Source organism: Bombina bombina, chromosome 3, assembly GCF_027579735.1.
Source record: "Bombina bombina isolate aBomBom1 chromosome 3, aBomBom1.pri, whole genome shotgun sequence".
NCBI lineage: Eukaryota > Metazoa > Chordata > Amphibia > Anura > Bombinatoridae > Bombina > Bombina bombina.
In genome coordinates, this window is record NC_069501.1 from 804,961,342 (window position 1) to 804,989,152 (window position 27,811).

The 27,811-nt window shown below is 36.7% G+C and overlaps 1 protein-coding gene across 4 annotated transcripts in view; it reads right to left on the bottom strand.

Annotated features, from left to right (window-relative positions):
• HERC2 (HECT and RLD domain containing E3 ubiquitin protein ligase 2) overlaps positions 1-27,811 on the bottom strand; it is a 733,063-nt gene that overhangs the window by 697,673 nt on the left and 7,579 nt on the right. For all 4 annotated transcript variants that reach the window (XM_053707729.1, XM_053707727.1, XM_053707730.1 and 1 more), the window contains exons 2-4: positions 20,842-20,928; positions 6,539-6,650; positions 4,268-4,405 (exon numbers count right to left, since the gene is read on the bottom strand). In XM_053707729.1, coding sequence (XP_053563704.1) covers positions 4,268-4,405; positions 6,539-6,650; positions 20,842-20,913 — 322 coding nt within the window. In that variant the 5' untranslated portion in view covers positions 20,914-20,928. The remainder of the gene's footprint in view (positions 1-4,267; positions 4,406-6,538; positions 6,651-20,841; positions 20,929-27,811) is intronic.

The following is a 27,811-nucleotide window of genomic DNA, read 5'->3' on the forward strand; positions in this document are numbered from 1 at the left end:
CATGGAACATTGGAGGCCTTACCTCCCCGATTAAGCGGAAGGCAATACTTCTTCAGTTAAAAAAGATTAATACTAATATAGCCCTTTTATAGGAAACACACTTAAAATCTGAAGAAATTTTAAAACTTAAATCTTCCTGGGTTAAAGATGTTTTTTTTTCCTCTACGGTAAAAAGAAAGAGTGGGGTCGCGATTCTCCTGGGGAAGAGACTCCCTTATGAGGTTATCCAGGTAGATACGGATCAGGAAGGTAGATACTTAATGGTAAAAATTAAAATTTCAAAAGTATTATACACACTCTGCAACGTATACGCCCCAAATGTCTTTAATCTCCCATTCTGGGAAACATTGCAAAACAAGCTCTTCTCATTTGCTGAAGGCCATCTAGTTCTGGCTGGTGACTTCAACATGGCTCCCCAGCACCCCCTTGACAGACTTAGACAGAACTCTGTTCCAGTTAAAACCAAGAGAGACAACTTAGAGTCTAAATTATTTCTTAAACTTTTCCGCAACTTAAAGCTCTGTGATATATGGAGGATCCAAAATCCGGATCTTAGAGACTATACATGCCATTCGAAAGCGCATAAATCGCTTTCAAGAATCGATATGTTTTTGATCGATGAAAGATTTTGCAAGTCAAAAGTAACTGCTAATATTTTACCTATTACTATCTCAGACCATGCCCCGATCACTCTTGAACTTGATTTAATCTTGTCAGGGAACAAGAACTTTGGTTTTTCTTTCCCTCGTTATCTCGCAAATGACTTAAAATTTAAAAACTGGCTTATTTCTAGATTTCGGGAATACGCAATTATTAACCAACAACATACCTCTAAACCTGCTTTATTTTGGGACAGTCCTTCGTGGGGAAATACTGGCCTATTCCATCTCTAGAACTAAGAAAATGAAAAAAAAGGGAGACTGAGGCACTAAAGGCTGTTACAAACGCATACAACCGTTATATTTTAGTCAAAACACCTGAGAATTGGTCTAAATACAATGCGGCATTGACGGAGAGAGATTCTCTTCTGCTCTATAAAAGCAGCCAAAAAGATCTTAGGTTGAAGGCTAAATTGTATCACTATGGCAATAAAACAGGGAAACTTTTAGCAAACTTAGTGAAGATTGAAAGAGGCTCTTCTATAATAAAAACTATATCATGTGGTAATAAAAGCTTTAACTCCCCCGAAGAAATATACAGAATATTTGTAGAATACTACGAGTCCCTGTATTCTTTAAAAAAACTCTAATATCTCACAGCGAGAAAACTTTTGGAATCAAATAATTATTCCAACTCTGACCCCAGACTCATTGGAAACGTTACAATCTCCCTTCATCGAAGCAGAAATTGCTATAGCAATTCAAAAACTCTCCTCTAATAAAGCACCAGGACCTGATGCACTTCCAAATGAATTCTACAAAATATTAGCTCCCGAGATAATAAAACATTTAACGTCTCTTTTTTAATGATATATATGTCTCAGGTAACATCCCAACTAAGGAATTCACTGCACCTTATACAACTCTTATCCTGAAACAGGGGAAAAATCCGGAAAAAAAAAAAAAAAGTCATACAGACCCATCGCGCTCCTTAACACAGATTATAAACTCCTTACATCTATCTTATCAAACAGACTTCAACCTTTACTTTCTTCCATTATACATTGTGACCAGGCAGGTTTTCTTTCAAAGCGAAATTCATCGGCTAAGATAAGGGAGGTATTCACAACAATAGAATATCTTAACCTGCTGGATTCGGAGGGGTTGGGGGGAGAGGACATCTCTGATAAAGCAATTATATCTATCGACGCCGAAAAAGCGCTCGATTCGGTACATCATGATCACTTGTCCTTTACACTACAACAATTTGGTCTTGGGGGTAATTTTCTCCGCTCCTTCAACAATTTATATAGTAATGCATATACAAGAATTTTAGTTAACGGGGATATGACTCCCGACATAAGATTGAGAAGAGGGACTAGACAGGGATGTCCTCTCTCCCCCCTTCTGTTTGATCTGGCTATCGAACCACTCGCCATCCAGATTCGCCATCAACTTCAAGGGATTAAAATTAAAGGGAAAGAACTGCAAATTGCATTATATGCAGATGATGTACTGCTTTACATTTCTAATACGGCTAGAAACATCCCAAAACTTCTTGCTATCATAGACCAATTCGGTTCTTTTTCCGGTTATAAAGTAAATGTTCTAAAATCGGAGCTTTGCTGGCTTACACATACCAAATATTCTTGTACAAACATTCCATTCACTATAGTTCAAAATGCATTTAGATATCTAGGCATATGGATTTCCTCCAATCCTAATGCCTGGTATGATGTTCCTCCGGTACTTAAAAAAATTACAGAAGCTTTTAAAAATTGGCAAAAACTCCCCTTATCCTTGTCAGGCCGTATTGCACTTTACAAGATGACTCTTCTCCCTAAAATCTTGTACGTACTTCAGAATACATCATTCATCCTAAAAACAAGAGATATTCTATCTTAATTCGGCGCTTCGTTCCTTTCTGTAGCAAAATAAGAAACCTAGGATCTCCCTATCTAAATTAATGCTTCCGGTCGAGCAGGGAGGACTTTCTTTGCCAGATATCCGATTGTATAATATAGTTTTTCAGGCTAGAACAGCAATGGATTGGTTAACCAATGCTAACTACGTAACAAGTCTTGAACTTGAAAAAAACATAGCCCATCCATGCTCCTTGATAGCCCTATTACATTGTGATAAAAATATTATTCCACCCATATTAAAGAAAATTAAGTTCATCTTTAACCCAATCCAGATGTGGAAAAAGATTTGTTCAATGCTACATATCCAGACTAGAATATCACGACACCTACCTCTCTTAAATAATCCACATTTTCAAGCAGGTATGCAATCTGCTCTCTTCTTTAACTGGAAATCCCTAGGCCTTCAGAATATCCATCAACTACCAAAATAAATGTATTAAAACTTTCGCAAGCACGACACTATGCCTTTAAGTTGGTAAATTACTTTGGTTGGGAATGGTCCCTAGGCATACTTGAGAATTGGATCTTATTAGCTAAGAATGGCCTAACATCCATCTCCTATATATATCAGAGATTGGCTTCCTTGAAAGGCACAGAAATATTAGAAAACCTGCAGGCTAAGTGGACAAATACTTTATCAGAAAACTTAGGAGAAACTTCTGTAATTACTTCATCAATTCAAGCGATAGCTCGTGCTACCCTCTCCGCCACGTGGAGAGAGACACATGTTAAATTATTATTTATGACATACTTCTCAACGGAGAAGGGAGCTAAATGCCGTAGTGATACTTTTAATAAATGTTCAAAATGCTCCTACCCCTCGGCTAACCTTATCCACATGTTCTGGTATTGTCCAAAAATAAGGAATTGTTGGCAGAAAATACAATACTGGATGGTCAACGTACTAGGAATATCTTCACTGTCATTATCTCCTCTAAATATAATTTTCCCACTGGAGGACTTCGGCCTCCCTCGAGATAAACTCAAAATAGTTACTTTGATAATTCTTGCTGTCCGATATTTAATACTGAAGAAGTGGAAATCACGAGCAACACCAAGTATATTAGAGATAAAGACTTGTTTGAAGAAACAATGTATAATAGAACAGCTAGATACCAACTTACAGAATGAACAAGAAGTGGGGAACTTTTTCTCTAAATGGTCAGATTTTATTAAGGCTTTACCCACAAGCGAAATCGAACATTTAATTTATCCCTTTAGAAATACGGAGCTGGTTCTTTTGGGAGTTTGGTAGATTTTTGCAAGTCAACTTATGAATAACTAAGGCCTTGATCCTTGTCTATTCAGTTTGTTCTTTTTTCTTCTCCCTTCCCCTTCTTGCTTACCCCCCGGTTTTTTTTTTTTTTCTTTCTTTTTATTATTTATTTTATTTTAAAAGAAAAAGGGTTGTGGAAAAAGAAAAGGGGCATCAGATAGACAGATATGAAGTATCATGTTATGTATTGGATGAGAGTCAAAATATACTTTATAGTTTTGATTAAGTTCTGTCATTACAAGAACCGATATTGATGTTTTTCTTTTTCTTCATTATTTTTTGTTTTTTCTCTCATATATACATGAAATTATGTTGTAATGAAATTTCTAATGTTTGTTAATAAAATAAAAAATTAAAAAAAAAAAAAAAAAAATGTATTCTCTATCTGAATAATGAAAGAAACATTTTGGGTTTCATGTCCCTTTAATGAAAACTATTTAAATGTATGTGAGCAGCATAAGACTTACCTGGCTGTCTGCCCCAAACCCAGCTTTCCATAATAGTTTTGGCTTTGTAGTTTGGTGTTGGTAGCTCATCTTCCTCTTTCTTTTCTTTGTCATTTTGATCATCCTTTTTTGAACTGCTCTGTGAATCATTAACTTCATCTAAATAGAATAAAAGGCACAAATTCAAAATAACACTCACACGTATCCAAACTGAACTGGTTAACATCACTAGACTGTAAGCTCTTCTGGGTTAGTTATAAAGTAACATTTTTAAAATACATTTATGAAGATAGATTAGAGAGATATAGAGAGATATAGAGAGATAAATAGAGATAGAGATATATACACACACACGCACACATACAAAACACGGGTGGGGTCACCAGAGCCACAGGCAGTTAACCCCAGTCAGGCCTGGGTGCAAGGCCCAAACAGGGAAAGTTACAAAAAAAATGTAATATAACACACAGAAAAAGTCCAGCACTAACTCACAAGCTCTCAACTAAGATAAAAAGCAGCAATGGAAGAATTAGTTACCGCATCTGGCCAAATGGGAAAAGCCCAGGTACCTCGTCAAGGTCTCTTCCAAATAAACCTGGGTCCCTAAACAGCCACACAATGCAGGCTCACAATCAAACAACTGTGAAAAAGCTGCTTTTTATCTTAGTTGAGAGCTTGTGAGTGCTGGACTTTTTCTGTGTGTTGTATTAATTATTTTTTTTTGTAACTTTCCCTGTTTGGGCCTTGCACCCAGGCCTGACTGGGGTTAACTGCCTGTGGCTCTGGTGACAGTGCAGCTTCCTGAGAGTGCTGGATTGCACTCAGGGCGGTGCATGTTGCAGGGTCATAGGATGTGTACCCGGTCCGGCCTAAGAGTGCTGACATAAACCTGTGCACCCTCCTTTTTTTCACAGTTGTTTGATTGCGAGCCTGCATTGTGTGGCTGTTTAGGGACCCAGGTTTATTTGGAAAAAACCTTGACGAGGTACCTGGGCTTTTGCCATTTGGCATCATCATCTTTATTATACATCTATAGCTCTTCAAGAAATCGCAATCTCACCAATTCTACAACATCCCCAAGGTGCCAGCTGATTAATATAAAAAACGCAGACAAGGAGTCAATCTCTGGTCCTTTTAAAGTGGTAGCTTTAATGTGCTTAACCTTTAGAGGATACCCTTGTTTGAAGAACAACAAAGCTGTAATTTCTTCTCTATTGATTGAAATAAATCTGATTCTTGGATATTGACTGCCTGTGAGTATTATTTCCCCATTTAGTGAGCGCATCAGGTTTTATGTACTACACTATTGTGGGTCTCTATTCCAATACATCAACACTGAAACATTGTGATCCCCAGGACAAGCACCACTCTTTCCTACTACACAATTTGCATTATTAATCACAGAGCAACAGCATTCCATTCATACTAATGGACTTGCAATATATTTGTGTTTGAAAAAGATTATCTTTACTGTAAATGTGCTTCACAGCAAATTATTTTAGTTTTCATATGAAAAGTATCATTTCAGCATTTTCGTTTTTTATGTTCCTGTCTTTTAAACAGCTCCTACTTAAATTTAAAGGGACATGAACACCAAAATCTTTCGTTTCAGACACAGCACTTGATCTTAAACAACTTCTCAATCTACTTCAGTTATCAAAATTGATCCATTCTTTTGGCATCCTTTGTTGAAGGAGCAGCAATGCACTACTGGAAGCTAGCTGAAAACATAAGATGATCCAATAAAGAGAGGCATTTACATGCAGCCCCCATTCAGCAGCTAACTCCCTGAGTCCCAGTTAGGCATTGCTGCTCCTGAGCCTACCTAGGTATGCTTTTCAACTAAGGATAGCAACTAAGGATACCAAAATTAGATACCAGAGGTGAATTGGAAATTTGTGTAAAATCACATTATCTGAATAATGAAAGAGAAATGGTGGGTTTCATGTTGTTTCAACACCCGAGGACCATGAAACCCAAATTGTTTCTCTCATGATTTCAGTTTATTTTTATTATCTAAATGTGTTTAGTTTAGGCAAGAAGCTGTTGATTGGTGGCTGCACAAATATGTCTCGTCATTTGCTTTCAGTTATCTCCCAGAAGTGCAATACTGCTCCTTTAACCAAGGAAACCAAGAGAATTAAGCACATTGGATAATATAGAAAGCTGTTTAAAATGCTCTGAATCATGAAAGAAAACGGTTGTTTCATGTCCATTTAACCAATTACCCCATCAAATCAATCAACCCAGATTTAAACTGATGTGGTGTTGGGTACAATCGGATTAACTCACCTTTTCTTGAAGGTTCTGCACTCTGTGATGATTCGGCTCCAGTGTAAACAATCTCACCATCCTTCACCATTTCATTCCAAAGACTGCAAAATCCATCTCTTGTAAATGCAAGCTAGGGAAGAAAAAGCTTTGTTCAATCAAAAGTGCACAAAAGTAATGGAATTTTGCACTACGCTATTATTTGAGAAAGATGTGGCCCAGCTTCAACAATTCTGAGCTAATTACTAATATGCTAGGTTTTTCCCACCAAGAAGATATAGAATCCCATGCTTTAGACTAACTCACTGTTAGGCAAAGGGACTCTAATCCAAAAACGACATACTCCAGCGGTTGCTGCAAGGCTTATAAGCCCTAGAGTGGGTCTCCACTAAGGATTTAGTTAACCGGGGTCAGTAATGCAAAAATGACACGCTCTAACAAATTAGATCATGTATTTTTTTGCATTAGCATGTCCCTTTAAGTCAATCAGGCAAACAATGTGGTAGAAGATAATCCTAGAAAAGGTAACAGTGTAAATTGGTATCATTTTCCACCACAAATGAAAGATGCATTAATTATTACTCCTTCCTTATTAAAGGGATACTAAACCCAATTGTTTCCTTTCATGATTCAAATAAAGCATGCAAATGTAATCAACTTTCTAATTTACTCCGTCCTATTATCAATTTTTCTTTGATCTTTTTCAATCTTTATTTAAAAAAGCAGGAATTATAAAGCTTATGAGCCAGGCCAATTTTTGGTTCAGCACCATGGATAGCGCTTGCTTATTGGTGGCTACCAAAAAGCCACCAAATCCCAGGTTCTGAACCAAAAATGGGCCTGCTCCTATGCTTACATTCCTGCTTTTTCAAATAAAGATAACAAGAGAATGAAAAAAATGTATAATGGAAGTAAATTATAAAGTTGCTAAAAATTGCATGCTCTATCGGAATCATGAAATAAATAAAATTGGATTTTGTGTCCCCTTTAAGTATAAACAGAGAGGAAATTCAAAAGGAATGAAACAATGTTTAAAATACCTGAAAATATAACTAAATGGAACACTTTAGACAAAGTTTGCTCAGCTTTCATAAAGGCCGATACTGAGCATACGAGTTTGTCTAAAAACATGACATTGCTCACAGATGATTGAGGTTCCTTTAAAGATTTAGGGAGAATAAATAAATAATGAAAAAATTAAATTTCATATTTACAGCTGTGGCTCAGCTTGCTTCCTATGTTCATTATAGCCTCAGGTTTTAAGATCCCCAGAGTCTGTCTATGCAAAGAACTAAAATGTCGCAGCCTACAATAAAGAATCTGTAATTGGTCTTCTGAAGCAGAATGCTACTACATTTCTCACCGATATGCCATTTTTTCAGGCATAATGTAAAACGGCTGGAGACAATTAGAACAAATGTCCAAAACAATAGGAGATTATAGCAATACAAATGGCGAATCAAAAGAACGTGCGAGTTGCCCATATCCGATGAACTCACAGAACACAGCAACTACAGGTGTTTATGTCAGTGTTCAATACACTGCATACCATATATGGCTATTGTTGCCCATCTTACTTGCCCAGCATCACGCCCCTTAAAGTTATGAATTATAAGGGTGTACTGTGATGAGAGAGAATATTACATGCAATGAATGTACCTTGCAATCTCATCAAAAAGGGGTGGAAAGATAATAATGCTATTGTCCTATGGAGACAATTTAAATACTAAATGCAACTATTCTTGTATTGTATGCACTCCCCATATTAGGACATCAAACCCAAAGCCACTAGCCCTTATAAGCAATATTGCCCACTAAAGAAGGATCCCATGGCAGCACTGATCCAGGGGACTGCACTCTCATACCAGACCGGGTACACATTGCATCCAGACCTGTCGGGGGTTAACTGCCTGTGACTCTGGGGACAGCACAGCTTCCTGTGAGTGCCGGTGAGCACCCACGGCTGAGCATGTTGCAGGGTCATGGGATGTGTACCCGGTCCGGTATGAGAGTGCAGTCCCCTTACGTGTTTTGTATATGTCTGTGCACCCTTCCCTTGTTCCCAGTTTGTTTGGATTTGAGAGCTTGCATTGTGTGGCTGTTTTAGGGTTCCAGGTATTGGAAAGGACCTTGACGTGGTACCTGGGCTTGTCCCATTTGGCCAGATGCGGTAACTAACCTTTCCATTTTTGCTTTTAACTCTTAGCTGAGAGTTTGCAAGTGAGTGCTGGAATATATATATATATATATATATATATATATATATATATATATATATATATATATATATATATATATATATATATATATATATATATATATATATATATATATATAAATATATAAAAGAGTGAGAGAGTGAGAGTGTGAGCATCTTTCATCCAGTGTTTAAACTCTAATAAAGAAGTGGAAAATAAGGGGTTCTGTTGAAACCAAACCACGGTCTGGTAGACAAACTAAAATTTCAGCCACAACTGCTAGGAAAATTGTTCTGGATGCAAAGACAAACCCACAAATAACTTCAGGTAAAATACAGGACATGTGGTGTGGCTGTATCAAGATCCACAATAAGGAGGCACTTGAAGAAAGATGGGCAGCATGGTTGAGTCGCCAAAAGAAAGCCATTACTACGCAAATGCCACAAAGTATCCCGCTTACAATACGCCAAACAGCACAGAGACAAGCCTCAAACCTTCTGGCACAAAGTCATTTAGAGTAATGAGACCAAAATAGAGCTTTTTGGTCACAACCATAAATGCTACATTTGGAGAGGAGTCAACAAGGCCTATGATGAAAGGTACACCATTCCCACTGTGAAACACTGACGTGGATCGCTGATGTTTTGGGGATGTGTGAGCTACAAAAGGCACAGGAAATTTGGTCAGAATTGATGGCAAGATGAATACAGTATGTTATCAAACAGAACCCCTAATTTTCCACTTCTTGATTAGAGTTTGAACACTGCTGATTTGCATTCTCAATTCCTTGGATATCTTTTTATATCTATTTGCTGTTTTATACAGTTCAACTACCTTTTCCCGCAGATCCTTTGACAATTCTTTTGCTTTCCCCATGACTCAGAATCCAGAAACGTCAGTGCAGCACTGGATGAAAGATGCAAGTGTCTGTCAGGAGTCCAGAAACTCATTGACCATTTATACACACACACGAATTACAAGCAAACAGATCACAGGTGAGGATGGTTACCTTTAAAAGCCACTCAAACCCCTTTGTGTCAACTTGTGTGCATGTTATCAGGCCAAAATCACCAGGGTATGTAAACTTTTGATCAGGGTCATTTGGGTAGTTTCTGTAATCATGATTTAAAAAGAGTAAACACAGTTGATTGATAAAAAATGGATTCAGCTAAACACTAACCATGAGTGAAAGAAGTACATTCTGCCAGGGTATGTAAACTTATGAGCACACATACATATATATATATATATATATATATATATATATATATATATATATATATATATATATATATATATATATATATGTGTGTGTGTGTTTTATCAAAGTGCTATTACTTATAGGTATGAGCTGAAAAATTCTATGATGTATGACACCATGTACAAAATTAATACTACAAAAATTGACATAAGTCACAAACATCAATGATGATGTACTGTGAATAAAAACAAATATCCATCCACCTTAATAGCTTGACTAAAATAAAATGTGAATGAGTGATAATTAACTTATAGCTAATGAACAGGGATAGGCACAGACAAAGGCTGTGGCAGACATTTTCCAAAGTATAGACCTTAGTGAAGGAAACAAAGGTACATTTGAAATTAAAAACATTATTTTATAGTGCTTGGTGTTATTATACTGATGCAGATACCACTGGTCTTATAACCAGCCCTCCTCTGGCTATACCCATGTGCCAGTGTCACTACTGTGTCATTATATAGTGCTGGGTGTTATTATACTGATGCAGATACCACTGATCCTATAACCAGCCCTCCTCTGGCTATACCCATGAGCCAGTGTCACTACTGTGTCATTATATAGTGCTGGGTGTTATTATACTGATGCAGATACCACTGATCCTATAACCAGCCCTCCTCTGGCTATACCCATGTGCCAGTGTCACTACTGTGTCATTATATAGTGCTGGGTGTTATTATACTGATGCAGATACCACTGATCCTATAACCAGCCCTCCTCTGGCTATACCCATGTGCCAGTGTCACTACTGTGTCATTATATAGTGCTGGGTGTTATTATACTGATGCAGATACCACTGATCCTATAACCAGCCCTCCTCTGGCTATACCCATGAGCCAGTGTCACTACTGTGTCATTATATAGTGCTGGGTGTTATTATACTGATGCAGATACCACTGATCCTATAACCAGCCCTCCTCTGGCTATACCCATGAGCCAGTGTCACTACTGTGTCATTATATAGTGCTGGGTGTTGTTATACTGATGCAGATACCACTGATCCTATAACCAGTCCTTGTCTGGCTATACTCATGTGCCAGTGTCACTACTGTGTCATTATATAGTGCTTGGTGTTATTATACTGATGCAGATACCACTGATCTTATAACCAGCCCTCCTCTGGCTATACCCATGTGCCAGTGTCACTACTGTGTCATTATATAGTGCTGGGTGTTATTATACTGATGCAGATACCACTGATCCTATAACCAGCCCTCCTCTGGCTATACCCATGTGCCAGTGTCACTACTGTATCATTATATAGTGCTGGGTGTTATTATACTGATGCAGATACCACTGATCTTATAACCAGCCCTCCTCTGGCTATACCCATGAGCCAGTGTCACTACTGTATCATTATATAGTGCTGGGTGTTGTTATACTGATGCAGATACCACTGATCCTATAACCAGCCCTCCTCTGGCTATACCCATGTGCCAGTGTCACTACTGTATCATTATATAGTGCTGGGTGTTGTTATACTGATGCAGATACCACTGATCTTATAACCAGCCCTCCTCTGGCTATACCCATGAGCCAGTGTCACTACTGTGTCATTATATAGTGCTGGGTGTTATTATACTGATGCAGATACCACTGATCCTATAACCAGCCCTTGTTTGTCTATATGCATATGCCAGTGTTACTACTGTGTATATACTCTTTGTATAGAGCTGGGTGTTATTATACAGATGCAGATACACATACAGTATTTCACTTAGGCTTTATTTATTCCATAACTTATCACCCAATATCGCTAGCAGTTTTTTGACAAGCCACTAACTTTATTCACACTACATATTTTTTTTCTTCCTATTATTTAATCAGAAAGAAAAGATATACTAAGGTTGTGGCAGACACTGCAAGGGCTAGTCACGGACAACAGTGTCCGTGTACGGACACCTTGCCTATCACTGCTAATGAATGTGATATAATCGTGATGAGTGTCCCAACCCGTTGCCGGGGAAACCCAAAAACAAATATTTGGATATAAAAGAGTTCACATGGTAAGGGGACACATTGTAATACAAGACTATGAGGACTATATAAGAGAAGTGGAAAGTATCCGGTTAGATGTTGAATACTACAGGCAGTTATAGGGAAATCCCACAAACACGTTTTCTAAGGATCTCATTAAAGGGACAGTAAACACAAGAATTTTTGTTGTTTTTAAAAGATAGATATTTCCTGTATTACCTATTCCCCAGTTTTGCATAACAAACACAGTTATAAAAAAACACATGTTTTACCTCTGTGATTATCTTGTAATAAAGCCTCTGCAGACAGCCCCCTTATTTCAGTTCTTTTGACAGACTTGCATTTTAGCCAATCAGTGCTCACTTCTCCGTAAATTCATGTGCATGAGCTCAATGTTATCTATATGAAACACATGAACTAACGCCCTCTAGTGGTGAAAAACTGTCATATGCAGAGGCAGCCTTCAAGGTCTAAGAAATTAGCATATGAACCTCCTAGGTTTAGCTTTCAACTAAGTATAACAAAAGAACAAAGCATACATAATTGGTGATAAAAGTAAATTAGAAAGTTGTTTAAAATGGCATGCCCTATTTGAATCATGAAAGTTTTTTTTTTGGACTTGACTTTCCCTGTAAATTAAAAGAATTTGGATCCAAAGAGGGTACATGTAATAAAAAAAGAGAAAATATTTGACACCAAGTCATCCAAACATTTGATTCTATAAGCCATCTGCCAAAAATCCATAAGAGTTTAGCCAACCTCCCAGGAAGGCCTACTATTACAGGGATTGACAGTATAACAGAATTAATGTGTGAAAATATAAATGATTTCCTACAGAAATACCTATGCAAGCTTAAATTGTATATAATAAAACAGATCTACTGATGAAACTCAACTATTACAAAACAGGAAAGCGATTTGCGGCTGACCTGTGATGTTAATGCATTGTATTCTAATATAGTCAACCATTATGGTTTAAAGGCAGTTGGCTGTTACTTGAATGAAGATATGTTTATGTCTAACAAACAGACATCCTATTTATTGGACTTCATTTACTTAATTTTAACACAACTATTATCTATAGATTAAGGGGGCAGCCATGGGCACCAGGTTCGCCCCCAGCTCTACAAATTTGATTATGGTCAAGTTCGGAGAAAGGTATATTTATGACCCTAGATGGGGAGAGAACCTGCTGTTCTATGGCCGTTACACAGAGGACTTGGTGGGGGACTGTAGAATCAGCAACATCATTTGTTGCACGCCTCTTTCAAAATGAGTTGGGGTTGTCATTTTTATCCAATATCTAATTGGATCGAATAGAATTTTTGGATGTAATATTAACATGGGACAAATGATGGAAAGGTAAATTACTCTACCTATTTTAAGCCAGTAGATACTAATAAAAAGGTTACCCTCTACCTCTTATAGATTTAGGGTTCTATAGAGCAAAAATGTTAGAAACAAAATATTAGCCCAACCTACCAAGATCAAAGAAAGTAAGAATTTGATGATCTCAGTATGTATTACTTAGTTTAATTTTAACCATAAAATTATTAAGAAGATACTTGATATAATGGCCTTTATTAATGAGACCCCCCCCCCTCCAATTCTTTGCAAAACCTTGCTGTGTCTTTACAACAACCACTCTTAAACAAAAAAATTCCACCAGTAAAGTTATGTCAAAAAAAATCTGGCAAGAAAATAGAAGAAAAATCCACATATGGCTAATGCAAAAAGGGGGGGAATTTAGATGTGGAGATATCTTTTTCAGCAGACACACATCATCCATCTCAATAACTTGATATATTAGAACAGAAGTGGCAATTTAAGTCTGGTTATTTTCCCCCACTAATCTGTCCAATTTCAAAATGATTATGTAGGATACATCAGAAAGAAAGGAAAGTTACAGCAAATATATCTTGACCAACGTCCAGGGTTTATACAGGACTTAGCACCTACTTTTCATTTGCTACTATTTCCCGGTGTTCAGCATGAGGATTCAGTAAATCATTCAAATTCAGTAGGATTCAGTAAATCATTCAAATACAGTAGTATATCCAACTAGCAGTATGATGGTTATGAGTAGAAAGGCTTCAGCCGTTTAAATGTTGCTATCCACCTTGCTATCTTACCATAACTTTTCTAATTATGATGCAAGCTTTTCATATATTTCAAAATTCCTTAATGTCGGTTCATTTGAACTCGGTGGACTTATGTCTTTTTTTTTTTTTTTTTTTAACCTCATCTATGTAATTAAATAATTCAGATTCATTCCCAGTACTTTGAAAGTTTAAAATGTAGAAATTACATAAGCACAGAGGGGAAAAAAAGATATTGCTCAGGATTTTTAATTTGAGAAAGCATCAAGTCTGAATAGAAGGGAAATCTAAAGTACATATATGACAATTATTAAAATGAAAGAATCCTAGTAAAAAAAAAAGGGAGGTACATGCACATCTATCTATATCCGACACTCAACTTTATGATAAGAGAACTTTGAAAATTTAAAGGGATAGTAAAGACCAAATTAAACTTTCATGATTCAGATAGGGCACGCAACTTTCTAATTTCCTTTTATAATCAAATTTGCTTTGTTCTCTTGGTATTCTTAGTTGAATTCTAAGCCCTTGAAGGCCACCTCTTCTATGAATGCATTTGACAGTTTTTCACAGCTAGAGGGCATTAGTTCAGGTGTTTCATATAGATTACATTGTGCTCACGCACGATAAGTTATTTAAAGGGCCATAATACCCAAATGTTTAAACACTTCAAAGTGATGCAGCATAGCTGTAAAAAGCTGATTAGAAAATATCACCTGAACATCTCTATGTAAAAAAGAAAGATATTTTACCTCAAAAGTTCCTCAGTAGCCACCTCCCATTGTAAAGGATTTCTAAGCAGCATATTAGTATGTCTGTCCCGGGACAACTGAAACGATGAGCTTCGTGAACTCTCATATTATTTCACCAATCAGGTAAAGGAAGCTTACTATGAAATCTCATGAGCGTTAAGTCAAATCTCATGAGATCACAGTAAGAGTTCATCACCTCAGCACTGCTGATGCTGATTGGCTGCTGTTCATTTTTTTTAATTTTTTTACCTGTAGCTGGGAGCAGCCGAGTATAACTTTTTACACAGAACTTACTCTGGTGAGCTGAGGAAATTGTGAGGTAAAATATCTTCCTTTTTTACATAGAGATGCTCAGGTGATATTTTCCTGTCAGCTTTTTACAGTTATACTGCATCAGTTTCAAGTGATTTAGCATGAGTATTATGTCCCTTTAAGAGTCACCACTAATTGCCTGAAATTCAAGTCTGTCAAAATATCTGAGATAAGGAGGCAGTCATCAGAAGCTTAGATACAAGGTAATAACAGGAGGTAAAAAGTATATTTCTATAACTGTGTTGGTTATGCAAAACTGGGGAATGGTAAATAAAGGGATTTTCTATCTTTTTAAACAATACAAATGTTTGGTCTTTTCTATCCCTTTAAGTTTCCACCATCTCAACCAACAGTAAGTAGCACTAAATGGGCATTTATTTAATTCAGTTCTTTCAAGCCTTGGGTCATAGCCAGCCTAGGTTATACGTTTCACCCCACCTTGGAATCTTTTTTTTGTCCTAGATGTTTGCCTCAATGGCTTAACAGGCCATTTTAGTGGACAAATTCGTTAGAGCAAGACATTTTAGCACTACTATCCGTGAGAATGTGTTTTAATACCTTTGTGTAGTTAAAAAGTACCATTTGAAAGCCATAGAGTTTTATATGCCGTTCATTCTAACAAATAAAAAAATTTTGCAGCATATTTCTAAGAAATCTTTTTGCCCATTATTATTTTCTTTTTACTACTTTGAATGTCAATTCTTTATTTGGTGAATATAGGCTAGAGCCAAGATCACTATATTCATCCAGCTCCCTTTCTTTCACTAATAATGAAGGGACAGGCTAAAGAATTTACATTTACAGTAGGTAAAGGGCAGGGTGAAATTCCCCAGTGGGAGAGGTAATTAATTTGATGAATATAGTCTAGAGCAATGTTCTGTTGTCATTGGTATGTACCCAAATTTTACTAGTAAAATACTTTGTCCAAATTATAGTGAAATTTAGCCTACTTATACAATTATCAACTTTTGAACAACCTTATATCATAATTGGTTTATTTTGCTGCAAATGCTAAAACTAGAGCTCCACTGATCTGCCGCCATAACCCAAAAATGATTATGTATTTAGGTAATGCAGACCGTTTGGATTTACATTATAGGTTATGGTTGTGTGGCAAGAGGACCTGAGCTAAAATCATTTAGGATTATTATAAATGGTGTGCATGCATGATGCAAAATGTCTTCTGTCTTGACTTTTGAATGAGTCTGTGGTACCTAGACACTAAACATTTTTTAATGTTTCTCTTAATAAAAAAAATATATTGTAACACAATTTGAATACAGTCAATGAAGTGTAAACTGACAAAAACTAAAAAGTTCCCAGTGCATTGTATGAATCCAGTATTTAGAAATACAAGTGTGCTGAAACAGACATTTGCATTGACAAGTGTGCCACAGTCTGAAATAGTCAGAACCACTATTCTAGAAAAGATTTCTAAATATCTGCATTTTTAACTTAATTTCCAGCTACAAGGCAAGTGGAAACTTCTACCCCTGCATAATGTATTGTCATTTTTGTAAATATTATTTATCTACACACATGTATTGGATTTCACTAAATAGGCTTTTCAGAATTACAGTTAAATTGCCATTATAGTGTTAAAAGCACATTCTCTGAACATTATAGTGGCGCTAATGTCAAACATTATAATGCAAAGATGTTAAACATATTCAAATTCCCCAAATGTGTATCTGAATAGGACTTTAACTATGTAAATCAATCACTTTTCTGCAGTAAGACACACAGCATTACAGAACTGCTATTGTGTTAGTGTTTAAATTAAAGGGACATTCAACACTGCCCACAACATTAATCTATGTTGAAAAACTAAAAATCAAGATCAAGCTGCAACGTGCCCCCTTTCTCTTACTTACTGCCTTCACTGTTGAATCGTCTACGATAACTTCAAAATTGGTGTCCTAATATGGCTGCTTAACTCCCCCCACCGTGACGTATAGAGCTTCTTCTTCAAACTAGCTGCCAGTGATATCCCATTTCTCCTACTTCAATGCAAAGCACGTTCACGGCCATTAGCGCATGTGCGATACACTAGGAACACTAAAAGCGGAACCATAATAAGCCAAGTTGTTTCCGTTCCACTTATATTACGCATAGTACCCTACTTCGTTCTATTAGGTAAAACCCCTATACGCATCAACTCCTTAGTTTACATTGATAAGAAGCGGAACGGAAACAACTTGGCTTATTATGGTTCCGCTTTTAGAGTTCCTAGTGTATCGCGCATGCGCTAACGGCCGTGAACGCACTTGGATTGCAGTCCGAGGAATGGGCTATCATTGGCTGCTGGTTTGAAAAAGAAGGTGAATACGTCACGGTGGGGGGAGTTAGGAAGCCATGTTAGGACACCAATTTGGAAGTTATCATAGACGATTCAACAGTGAAGGCAGGAAGTAAGAGAAAGGGGGCACGTTGCAGCTTGATCTTGATTTTTAGTTTTTCAACATAGATTAATGTTGTGGGCAGTGTTGAATGTCCCTTTAAATGCTCAGAGCATGTGATTTTAACATTATAATTGAGCTTTAATTTTATTTAAAATAAAAAATCTTATACACACACACGGCTATAAGAGGAGCACAACATTTTAGCTACACAGTGTCAAAAACAGATTTGGCAATAAGTATCAGCAGGTGACTAGTAAAATGATCAGCATGCAGCACATACTCTCTCAAAATAGATACTTCCTAACGAAGGATTTGGCAGGAGGGTTTCTTCCAAAGTTAACATTCTGAGCAACAATCATACAAATAAACCGTACAACAAAATGTATAACTTGATTTGACAATGACTTGCTCTCTTCTAAAGCATATGCAATTGATACTAATATACTATGGATATTTGCTAGAAATAAGCTCTACAGCTAACAATGGTAATGTATTCGCAGTAAAATGATGGCCCACTGCTGGTATTTAAAGGGTCATAAAAACCCAGAATTTTCTTTTATTATTCAGGTAGAGTGTAAAAATTAAAAAAGTTTTCAATTTACTAGAATGAAAGGAGCAATATATGGCAACAGTTTTATGATCGCGATATGTTTACTAGAGCACTAGTAGCAGTGTTTCCCCATCGGGTATTTCTCCAAAAATGTGCATCTCTTAAAGAATAATATGAGAACAAGCTAAACAGGATAACAGAAGTAAATTGGAAACTTTTGTAAAACTGTATGCTTTCTATCTGAATCTCAAAAGAAAAAAAAACATTGTTTTATGCTCCTTTAAAATTATCTTAAAGCTTAATGAATAAGTGCCAGATATCTTAAAATAATATTAAAAACAGGAGCACTTTTTTATTCATTAAACTTTACAAAGATGCTTATTTTTTGAAAAATACTTACCTTTACGTTATGGTAAACATAGCGCTGATCCTCTGCCTGCCGCTTTGGCTTTCTTTTGTAGATCGATGACGAATCCGGCTTCCTCCAATTGTTGTGTGCCCCCTTTGGCATCCAGCTCGTGAGGCACACAATGGTTGGAGGAAGTCGGATCGTCATTGATATGCTAATGAAAGCTGGAGCTATGGGCAGAGGATCAATGTTATATTTACCATAACACAAAGGTAAATATTTTAAAAGGATTAGGCAGGCTGTAATTTAAACTGCATTCTCTGTTCTGTTTCTGGAATACAGGTTATATGGCACGGCAGTTAGCTTTTTTCAATATAATCTAACAAAATAATAAGCATATAATGAATAGAAAACAAAACAAAATGTACAGTGTGGTAAACAGCAGCCCTTAAAGGGACAGTTGACTGTAAATTTGTTTTTCCCTGAATGTGTTCCACATGACTTGCTATACCAGCTGCAGTATATAAAAATGTAGGAGAAATTGCTCATTTATGCTTCTTTTTGCAAACAAAATAGCTGGATTTGATCTTTGAAACCACAGCCCATCAAAATGGGCTTGGCTTGCTAATAGATCAAAAAGGGCCTCTCTGGGGCCCAGAAAAATATTATAAATAGAGTTTTCTTGTAACGTCATACAAATAATTATCTATTACATACAGAATAATCAAAAAACAGGATCTTGTATGAATAAACTATTGACCCACACCAACTAAAATATATAACATAGCAACCAGATATCTAAATTAGTAGATTTGCAACCCAAATTGAAAATTCCACTTTTGAAGATAGGTGTCAAGTAAGTGGCCCAGAAATAGGGCTATAGAACTATCTAGGGCTAATGCTAATCCACCTTACCCACTCAGCTATTGCAAATTAGAAGCTCCAAAAACTGCAACTTGTAGGCTCGAAAAGTATAGGTAAATATTTATATTAAACTATTCAAAACTAGCTCCTAAGGAGTTAACAAATTACAGGAACATCTTAGAAACTTAAGTACCAATATAGGGAGGACATGCACGCAGATTTTTTTTTGCGCGACTAGGGGGTCACAAGCTTTAAACTACCATACTCTCATGAATAGATGGCCTCAGAGAGTCATAAGAGTAAGACTCATCCTACAGCCCCAGCCACTGATAGCAGGACAAGCCTCGAGTCACATAAGTGAAGTATCAAGATATTAGATAAGCCTGCATAAAGACCTATATGTGTACGTATATTCTATGTACCCCTAAAGTAAATATCCTCCCCGGTTAGCATAGGGAATGTCCAAAATAGTAGCACAATAGGAGCGTTATGAACCTACTCCTTGAAGCGGTATGCTTAATTAAAGGAAGGAGTCACAAATACAAGTATAAAACAGAAAGAGAAGCATTCTACCAGGAACGAACAGCAGCTTCAATAGCTTGTTCGATGGCCCGGTTACTGCCTGGAAGTAGCTTCTTTCTGCCCAATTGTGCTTTTCACAGAGGAAAACTTTCCTGTAGTATATCAGTCTGATTCCATTGTCAGTCCAGCCCTGAAATACCAGGCAATTCTCCTCTGAACAAGGAAAACCACAACCCCAGACAATCTTTTCGGCCTTCTCTGGGCCTCGTCAGTGAGGTGCAGCCATATCCCTCTAAGCCCATTGGGCATGGAGTCCATGTCTGGTTTCCTCCATCACCCATAGGGAGACTATCGCCAGGGGTCAACAAATCTGTGTAAAATTTAGGAGTCAGTAAAAATATTTAGGAGCCAGACAGTGGTATTTGTGAATAGATCTATGGAGAATTACCCAAAAAGTTAGGAGCCAGGGGTAAAATTCTAGGAGCCAGTGGCTACCTGGCTCCTGGGTTTGTCGAGCCCTGAACTACCCCCAGGGTCATATTTACATATGCAAAACAGAAAGAGAAGCAGTCTGCCAGGAACTGTCAACTCTACCTACATTCTAACTTTGACAACAAGCAGCAATTGTTAAGGGGCTGTCACTTACTATAAAATGTGTATACTGTGTCTTAAGCTGAGAACCTGCATTGCTAATATAAGAAGGCACACAAAGCAAAACCAACAAATATAAAAATGTCAATAAACCGATGCATTACATGCCAATATAATATTACAAATATTGTCAAGTCTGGGGCCTCAGTAGCATTGATTGCTGAGAGGTAAACAGGACCAGTAACAGTAAAAATACAGGGTAAACACCAGCTAAGATGTGCAATATGAGTTTGCATATGAAATATTAGTCTGACTATGAAGGAGTCAACAGTACTTACAAGTGCCGAAATTCAGCAAAAGAGCGTACTTTTATATACACAATTAAAAATAATGTAACTTTAATTATGTGAACTATAACTAATTATGTTGTGCAGCAGCTTTCTTTACCTGTAGGTCTGTTTTCAGCCATTTGGAATCAAACCTTGACTGGGCAACCAAATGAAAAGGTTCCGAAGACATCTTGTCTGATGTTTCCTATTTTAAAAAAATAAATAAATAATTGGATAAAGATATTCAACTCCTATTTTTACCATTGTGCTTTAGAAGAAACAGTTGTAGACAAAACTGAAGATGATTGCAAATCTATGTTGTAAAGATTAAGGCAGTGGAAGTAGATTAAATTACAACTTTTTTGTATAAACACATATTGATTAAAAGCCCATGAAATACAGTAGAAATGTATAAACCAATTCAAGGAGAAAGAACTAAAAAGGAATAGAGAAGAAACTAATAGAATGAGTATTTGTATTATTTATTTGTTTCAACTGGGAGTGGGTGCTGTATACTGGGAGGACAGGAATTAGAGCTGGTGGAAAACTGTAAAGAGGAGGTGGAAAAAATCCCTTTAGAATGGGAAACACTTAAAGGTTAAAAAACAATTCTTTACTAAATTTAACTCTTTAAAGTGGGAAAAAGTATTTAAAAGAAATAGGAGGAGATGGCGAGACAGAGCAAATTATTGTTTTAGGGTAAATAGCGGATAACTAAATGTCAACCTGTTGTTATTACATTAGTGGTCTATGGCGGATGGCAAATGACACGATTGCATAATAGATGTGAACATGAGCTACAGCATACAGAAATAATAATAATAAATAATAATAAATAATAATAGTAAGTCCCAGAGTTAGCAAGAGTACAATAATGTAGCATCTAAACTGGATAGATATTTGTGGTACACATTCTGATAAATGTTGAACTTTTAATATTCTTGGATATTAATATTATAACAAAGTTATAGTAACATCAGTTAATGTGCAACAAAACAATGTTGCTTGTGATAGCTATGCAATAGAGAGTGAAATGCTGCAGGTTGTGATAGTATATAGTAAGTGAATAATTCAGGTATAAAAAGTGGCAAAATGAACAATTGCTAAGTCTACCTTATTTCTGCAATTTTGTGTTATAGCGTTATTAGAAAATGATCCATGGCGCTGCACAAATATTGCAGTTAACACACTAAACTTGTTTAAAGTATAAGCGGATTACATGCCGTTGCGCTCCAAACATTCACAACTATACATTTTATGCTATAGTGTCATCTAGAATGCCCGATGCCACTGCATAAATATGATAGCAAAATTGTCCTGCATTCACAAGGATGCTACAAAAGATTTCCACTAAAAGACGTCACTGAATAAAACGCTGTAGACAGATCACGTGTGAAAAATATTGGGTAAGTGCGGTGGAGCGTTAAAAGCTACCCCAGTATAGTAAAATAATTATTTAGAATTTTGCACTGTGTCAAGTCATCTCAACAAATGTGTTTGAAAAAGAGGATCCCATAAGCCCTCTGCTTAGCTCCCTGACATGTTTCGCATGTGACGCTTTCTCAAATGTATAAACTAATGTATGCAATAAGAGTCTGAATTTTAAATGAGTAGTAGTTTTTTTTTTCTAACAAATTTAAAAGTTAATTCTATTTACCTGCCCCATGTATTATGTAACAGCTGATCACAGCCACATATTATATATATATATATATATATATATATATATATATATACATATACATATACACACATATACATATATACACATATACATATCTTTTTTTTTTTATTGCATCTTCAAATTTGACCCCAGGCATATTTACAAACAGAGAAAAATATTTTTTCAAAAAACTGCAAGCTAACGAACTTTAGAAGTCCTAGCTGATATTTTATTTCATTTTCCAGACCAGTATTTGCTCATAGGTGTACACATTTTTCAGGTGTTTATTCTCTTCGTCATTCAAGGAAACATGGATTTAGGTTTTGGGGAGTTAGAAGGGGAGTATGCATGTGATGACAGATTAGTTAATTACTCAAATGATCAGCTCTTTCAAACTCACCTTTAAACTTATGTACAAGCTTATACTTATCGTTTTGATTATACCTGTATTCCTATTTAAAACTTAAAAAAGAGAGCAGGATCAGAGAACAGCCATATAGTTTAAGGAGCAAGACAAGGATATTTAAAATGAAAAATAATCAAAAAAGTTGAGACAGATGTAGGTTCGAATACGGTTTGTATCCAATTCGTTCCGATTATAAAAGCAGCCTTGGTTCTCAAAAAATGAGGTGTTTAGATGTCATGTCATGTCAGTAGAATGTATCTTATGTAATTTTACCTTTTGATGAGACTGTTATGAACCTGCTATTTTAAACTCAATAAAAAAATATTAAAAAAAAAAAAAAAACGGCCTTGGAGTGTCAAGCGGTTTTACAAGAAGTGAGTCAGGTGTTTTCACAAGTCAAAATTGGAAACAAAAATGCTTTGGTAGTTCGCTTTCTAAAATAATGGGAATGAAGTGGCCACATCCGGTGTCATTAACTTAATTACATCTTAACATTTAACAGATTTAAGTTGTCATGGGTAGGTGAGAACTTGGTGAAATGGTTATTCAACAGTTTAACAATAATCCTTTACAGTGACAGCTTGTGTCATAGTATGGCACCGGTGGCTGTGAGTTTATAGTTTTAATAATACTTCATTTTGACTTTTTTTTTTTTTTTAAACATGGGTGACTAACTCAAGATAAAGAGCCTAATGATATAAATCTCTCTGCTCAGATGAGATGATATAAAATGATCCTCCAGTGCCGAGATCCTTTCTGAGGTTCTAAAAAGGCAGATTTTTCAATACTTTTTCAAGGGGTGTTCCCTGCATTTCTGTGTATGGCGGAGACAAGCCCAGTGCAATATAACCATGCATGACATGAGAGTTGTTACATTTACACTTTGCATTTCATATTACTTTAGACTTTAAATTAAGATGTATTACATTTAAGCTTTTTTTTTAATTTTGTACACAGTGTATTTAGAATTTGTGATTTTTCAAATTCTTATGCTTTGACAGTACATGTAACTTTTAACAAATTAGGCTCGTAATTTATATATTTGTGTGTACCTTTTACAAATTACATAGTATTTATATTTTTTCTGATTTAAATGAAAACTGAAAAACTGACAGCTTTAGTTTCCCAGACATGTTTAGTATTTTGTAGCTTGAATAGAAATTTTAGTGCAGACTTCACAGGGGCTGCACTCAATGAATTCTATAAAAAAAGGGCAGAACATGTAAGTCCCAGAGAGATGCCTTACATAGAAACTGAGGCTCTCTGAGATAGAGAATTTCACAGGGGAGAGTGAAGTTAACAGGAAAATACTTGTGACTGATATAAAGTTTCACTTTGCAGCAAATAAAAATTAAACAAATGTTTTTACTACAATTCAATTTGTTTTTGCCAGTTTAGTACATTTATTTTTCTGACAGGAAAATAAGTTTATTGTGAAATTTGAGCAAGCTTCACCAGCATACAACTGGCAAGATATTTCAGTGAGACCTGCTTGTCTAAAACGCTTACAGCATTTCACAAGAATTGTGAGAGCTTCAGACATACCCTGGGAACTCCCCTGTCCCTCCCACTTTCTGAAGCTCTATTTTACAGCAGAGAAAGTGTAATAACATTTGTAAAAGATACACAGGAATATACAAAAGTATGATACAAATTAATTCAAGTAACACAGAAAATGTTAAAACAATCAGAATGTGTAAAATCACAGATGGCTCTAAATCCAAAATGTATTAAAATTTAAAATAGAAAGTGCAAAGCCTAAATGTAATAATACCTTAAGGACCCAATCTGAAGTGTAATGAAATATTAAATACAATGCACAAAGTTTAAGTGTAATAAACCTCATATCATGCAGTGTTCTATTGCACTGGGCTTGTCTCTACTTTAGATACAGAAATGCCAGAACACCCCTTAGACAAGTATAACCCAATTTGCCTATCTAGAATTTTGTGAGAGATCTCTCAGTGCTGAATGGTTCCACCTTTTTTCTTTTAGTATTCAGTGAGTGCAGCCCCTGTAAATTCTGCACTACAATTTCTCTCCAAGAAGAATTTTTTTTTTTTTATCATCAGCCCTTAAGAGAGCTATAGCAAGACTGAATCTGGTTACTTTACTAATAAGTTACTTTCAAGAGTATTTCTTCTTGCTTGTAAAACAAAGTCAGCATTCAATTAACCCCTTAGTGACCAGACCATTTTTCAATTTTCTTACCGTTAAGGAGCAGGGCTGTTTTTACATTTCTGCGGTATTTGCATTTAGCTGTAATTTTCCTTTTACTCTTTTACTGTACTCACACATTATATACCATTTTCTCACCATTCAATGGACTTTCTAAGATACCTCATTATCCTATCATAATTTACTTTAAAAAAAAAAAAAAATTATAAAATAGGATGAAAAAAATTGACCCCCAAAATCTGTTACACATCTACAACCACCAAAAAACACCCATGCTAAATAGTTTCTAAGTTTTGTCCTGAGTTTAGAAATACCCAATGCTTACATGTTCTTTGCAAGTTATGCGTAAATAAGTACAAGTAGCACTTTGCTATTTCCAAACCATTTTTTCTTCTTCAAAATTAGCGATAGTTACATTGTAACACTGATATCTGTCAGGAATCCCTGACTATCCTTTGACAAGTGTGTATATTATATATATATATATATATATATATATATATATATATATATATATATATATATATATATATATATATATATATATACATATACATATACACACACAGTATATATTTTAGTAGACAACCCAAAAATATTGATCTAGGCCCATGTATATTTCAAATGCGATCAAATAAAAAAAAAATAGTTGACTTTCAAACGTGAATGGGTTAATTAGGTAGCTTGTCGAGTTAAGTTTAGTGTAGAGATCAGTCTCCCACCTGACACATCCCATCCCCTAATCCTTCTCTGACCCCTCTCAAACAGCTCTCTTCCCTCCCGCACCCCCCAAGGGTCACCCACATCTTAAGTACAGCCGAGAGCTGGAGTTCCAGAAGCTCCAGACATCTGCCGCATATTGAGCCGGAGCACGAACGGTGCTCCGGCTCCATATGAGGGCAGATGCCTCATCGTTACAGACTGTGGCACCGTCTAACGATCATCTGCTGGTGGTGGCGGTGGGAGGACCCTACACTGCAGAAAAAAAAAAATTAAAGGAACATGGAGGGGGCAGCTACACTACAGAAAAGGGGTGCGCCACAAGCTCACTTCTATCCATAACCTCATCTCTCACTCCCTCAACCTTCTGGCTCTCACAGAAACCTGACTCTCTCCCTCAGATACAGATTACCCCGCTGCACTGTCACATGGGGGTCTACACTTCAGCTACACCCGAGGCCTGGAAAGAGGCAAGAAGGTGGTGTAGGTATTTTACTTTTCTCTTGTTGCACTTCATCCCTCACATTTTCTTCCTTCAAAACACACATGATTATCTTCCTTCTTTCTTCCCTCTCTCTATAAGTGTTGCGATTATATATTGCACCCTGGATCCTCGACAATTTCTCGATCATTTTGCATCCTGGTTACCTTAATTCCTCTCCTCAGACATCCCTGCCCACATATTTGGGGATTTCAACCTCCCAGTCGACAATCCCACTGTCCCTGCTGCAAAAATATTTCTCCAGCTCACTTCCTCTTACAGTCTGTCACTCACAAAGATAAATGCTCCCTTGATTTGATTTTCAGCTATCGATGCACTCGCAAACTTCACTAATTCCCCTTTTCCTCTTTCTGACCATCATCTCCTCATTTGCAGTATCACAGCACTTCCTTCTGCCCTCCCTCCTTCTAACCCTCACACCAAACTTCCCAGGAATCAATTGAAAGGCAACATCTTTCAAACTCTCAATCCTCTGCTTTGTTCCATCTCCTCCTTTCCTTGCCATGATCAATCTGTCACTATAGCTCCACTCTGTAACCTTCTCTAGCACATCCTCTGACCCTTTATCACTTTCTGTTGGGGTACCACAAGGCTTTGTCTTTGGTCCCTTTTTCTTCTCAATTTATACATAATCCTTAGGTTCCTTAAAACAGGCCTATTGGTTTCAATACCATTTCTATCCTGATTATATCCAAATCTACATCTCTGCACCAGACCTATTCCCCTTCCTTACTAACTCGTGTCACTAACTGTCCTAATATTTCATCCTGAATGTCCTCTTACTACCTGAAGCTTAATCTCTCAAAAACTGTGCTCCTTATTTTCCCCCCTTCTTCCAAAATCCCTACCCCCAACTTTCTCTAACTGTTGATAACAACATCATTACCCCAACCCCGATTTCTTGGGGTCACACTTGACTCAGATCTCTCTTTCACTCCCCACATCCATTCGTTGTCCAATTCCTGCTGCCTCAACCTTAAAAACCATCTCCGAAATTTGACACTTCCTCACACAAAACACAACTAAGACTTGAATTCACTCTCTCATCATTTCCCGTCTTGACTATTGCAGCTCCATCCTCTCCGTTCTCCCCAGCTGCCTTCTAGCTCCCATACAATACATAATAAATGCCTCTGCAAGGTTCATCTGCTGCACCTCTCTGCCAGTCACTTCACTGGATTCCTCTAACCTCCAGAATAAAACACAAAATCATGATTTTTACATTTAAAGCTCTCAATAACACTGTTCCACCCTATATCACTAACCTAGTCTCCAGATACTCCCCCTCCCGTCCCCTTCGCTCATGAACTTCTTCTCTCCTCCTCTTGTTACCTCCTCTCATTTACGTCTACAAGACTTCTCCAGACTGGCCCCTATTTTGGGGGGCTCTCTGCCTTGCTTCACAAGACTCTCACCTAGTTCAGGGATGCATACAATATACACGAACATTTTCCGAACGTAGTTCCTCTCCTCCTTTAGTTGTCACTTTGAACCCCCTTAGCATGTAAGCCTACAAGCCTAGCTACTTTGTAGATCACCATCATGAGAGCTGATTTATAACAGTGAAACTCTTGGTAGGGCCCTCTATCCCTTTGTCTCCCTTGCATATTAGACCCATG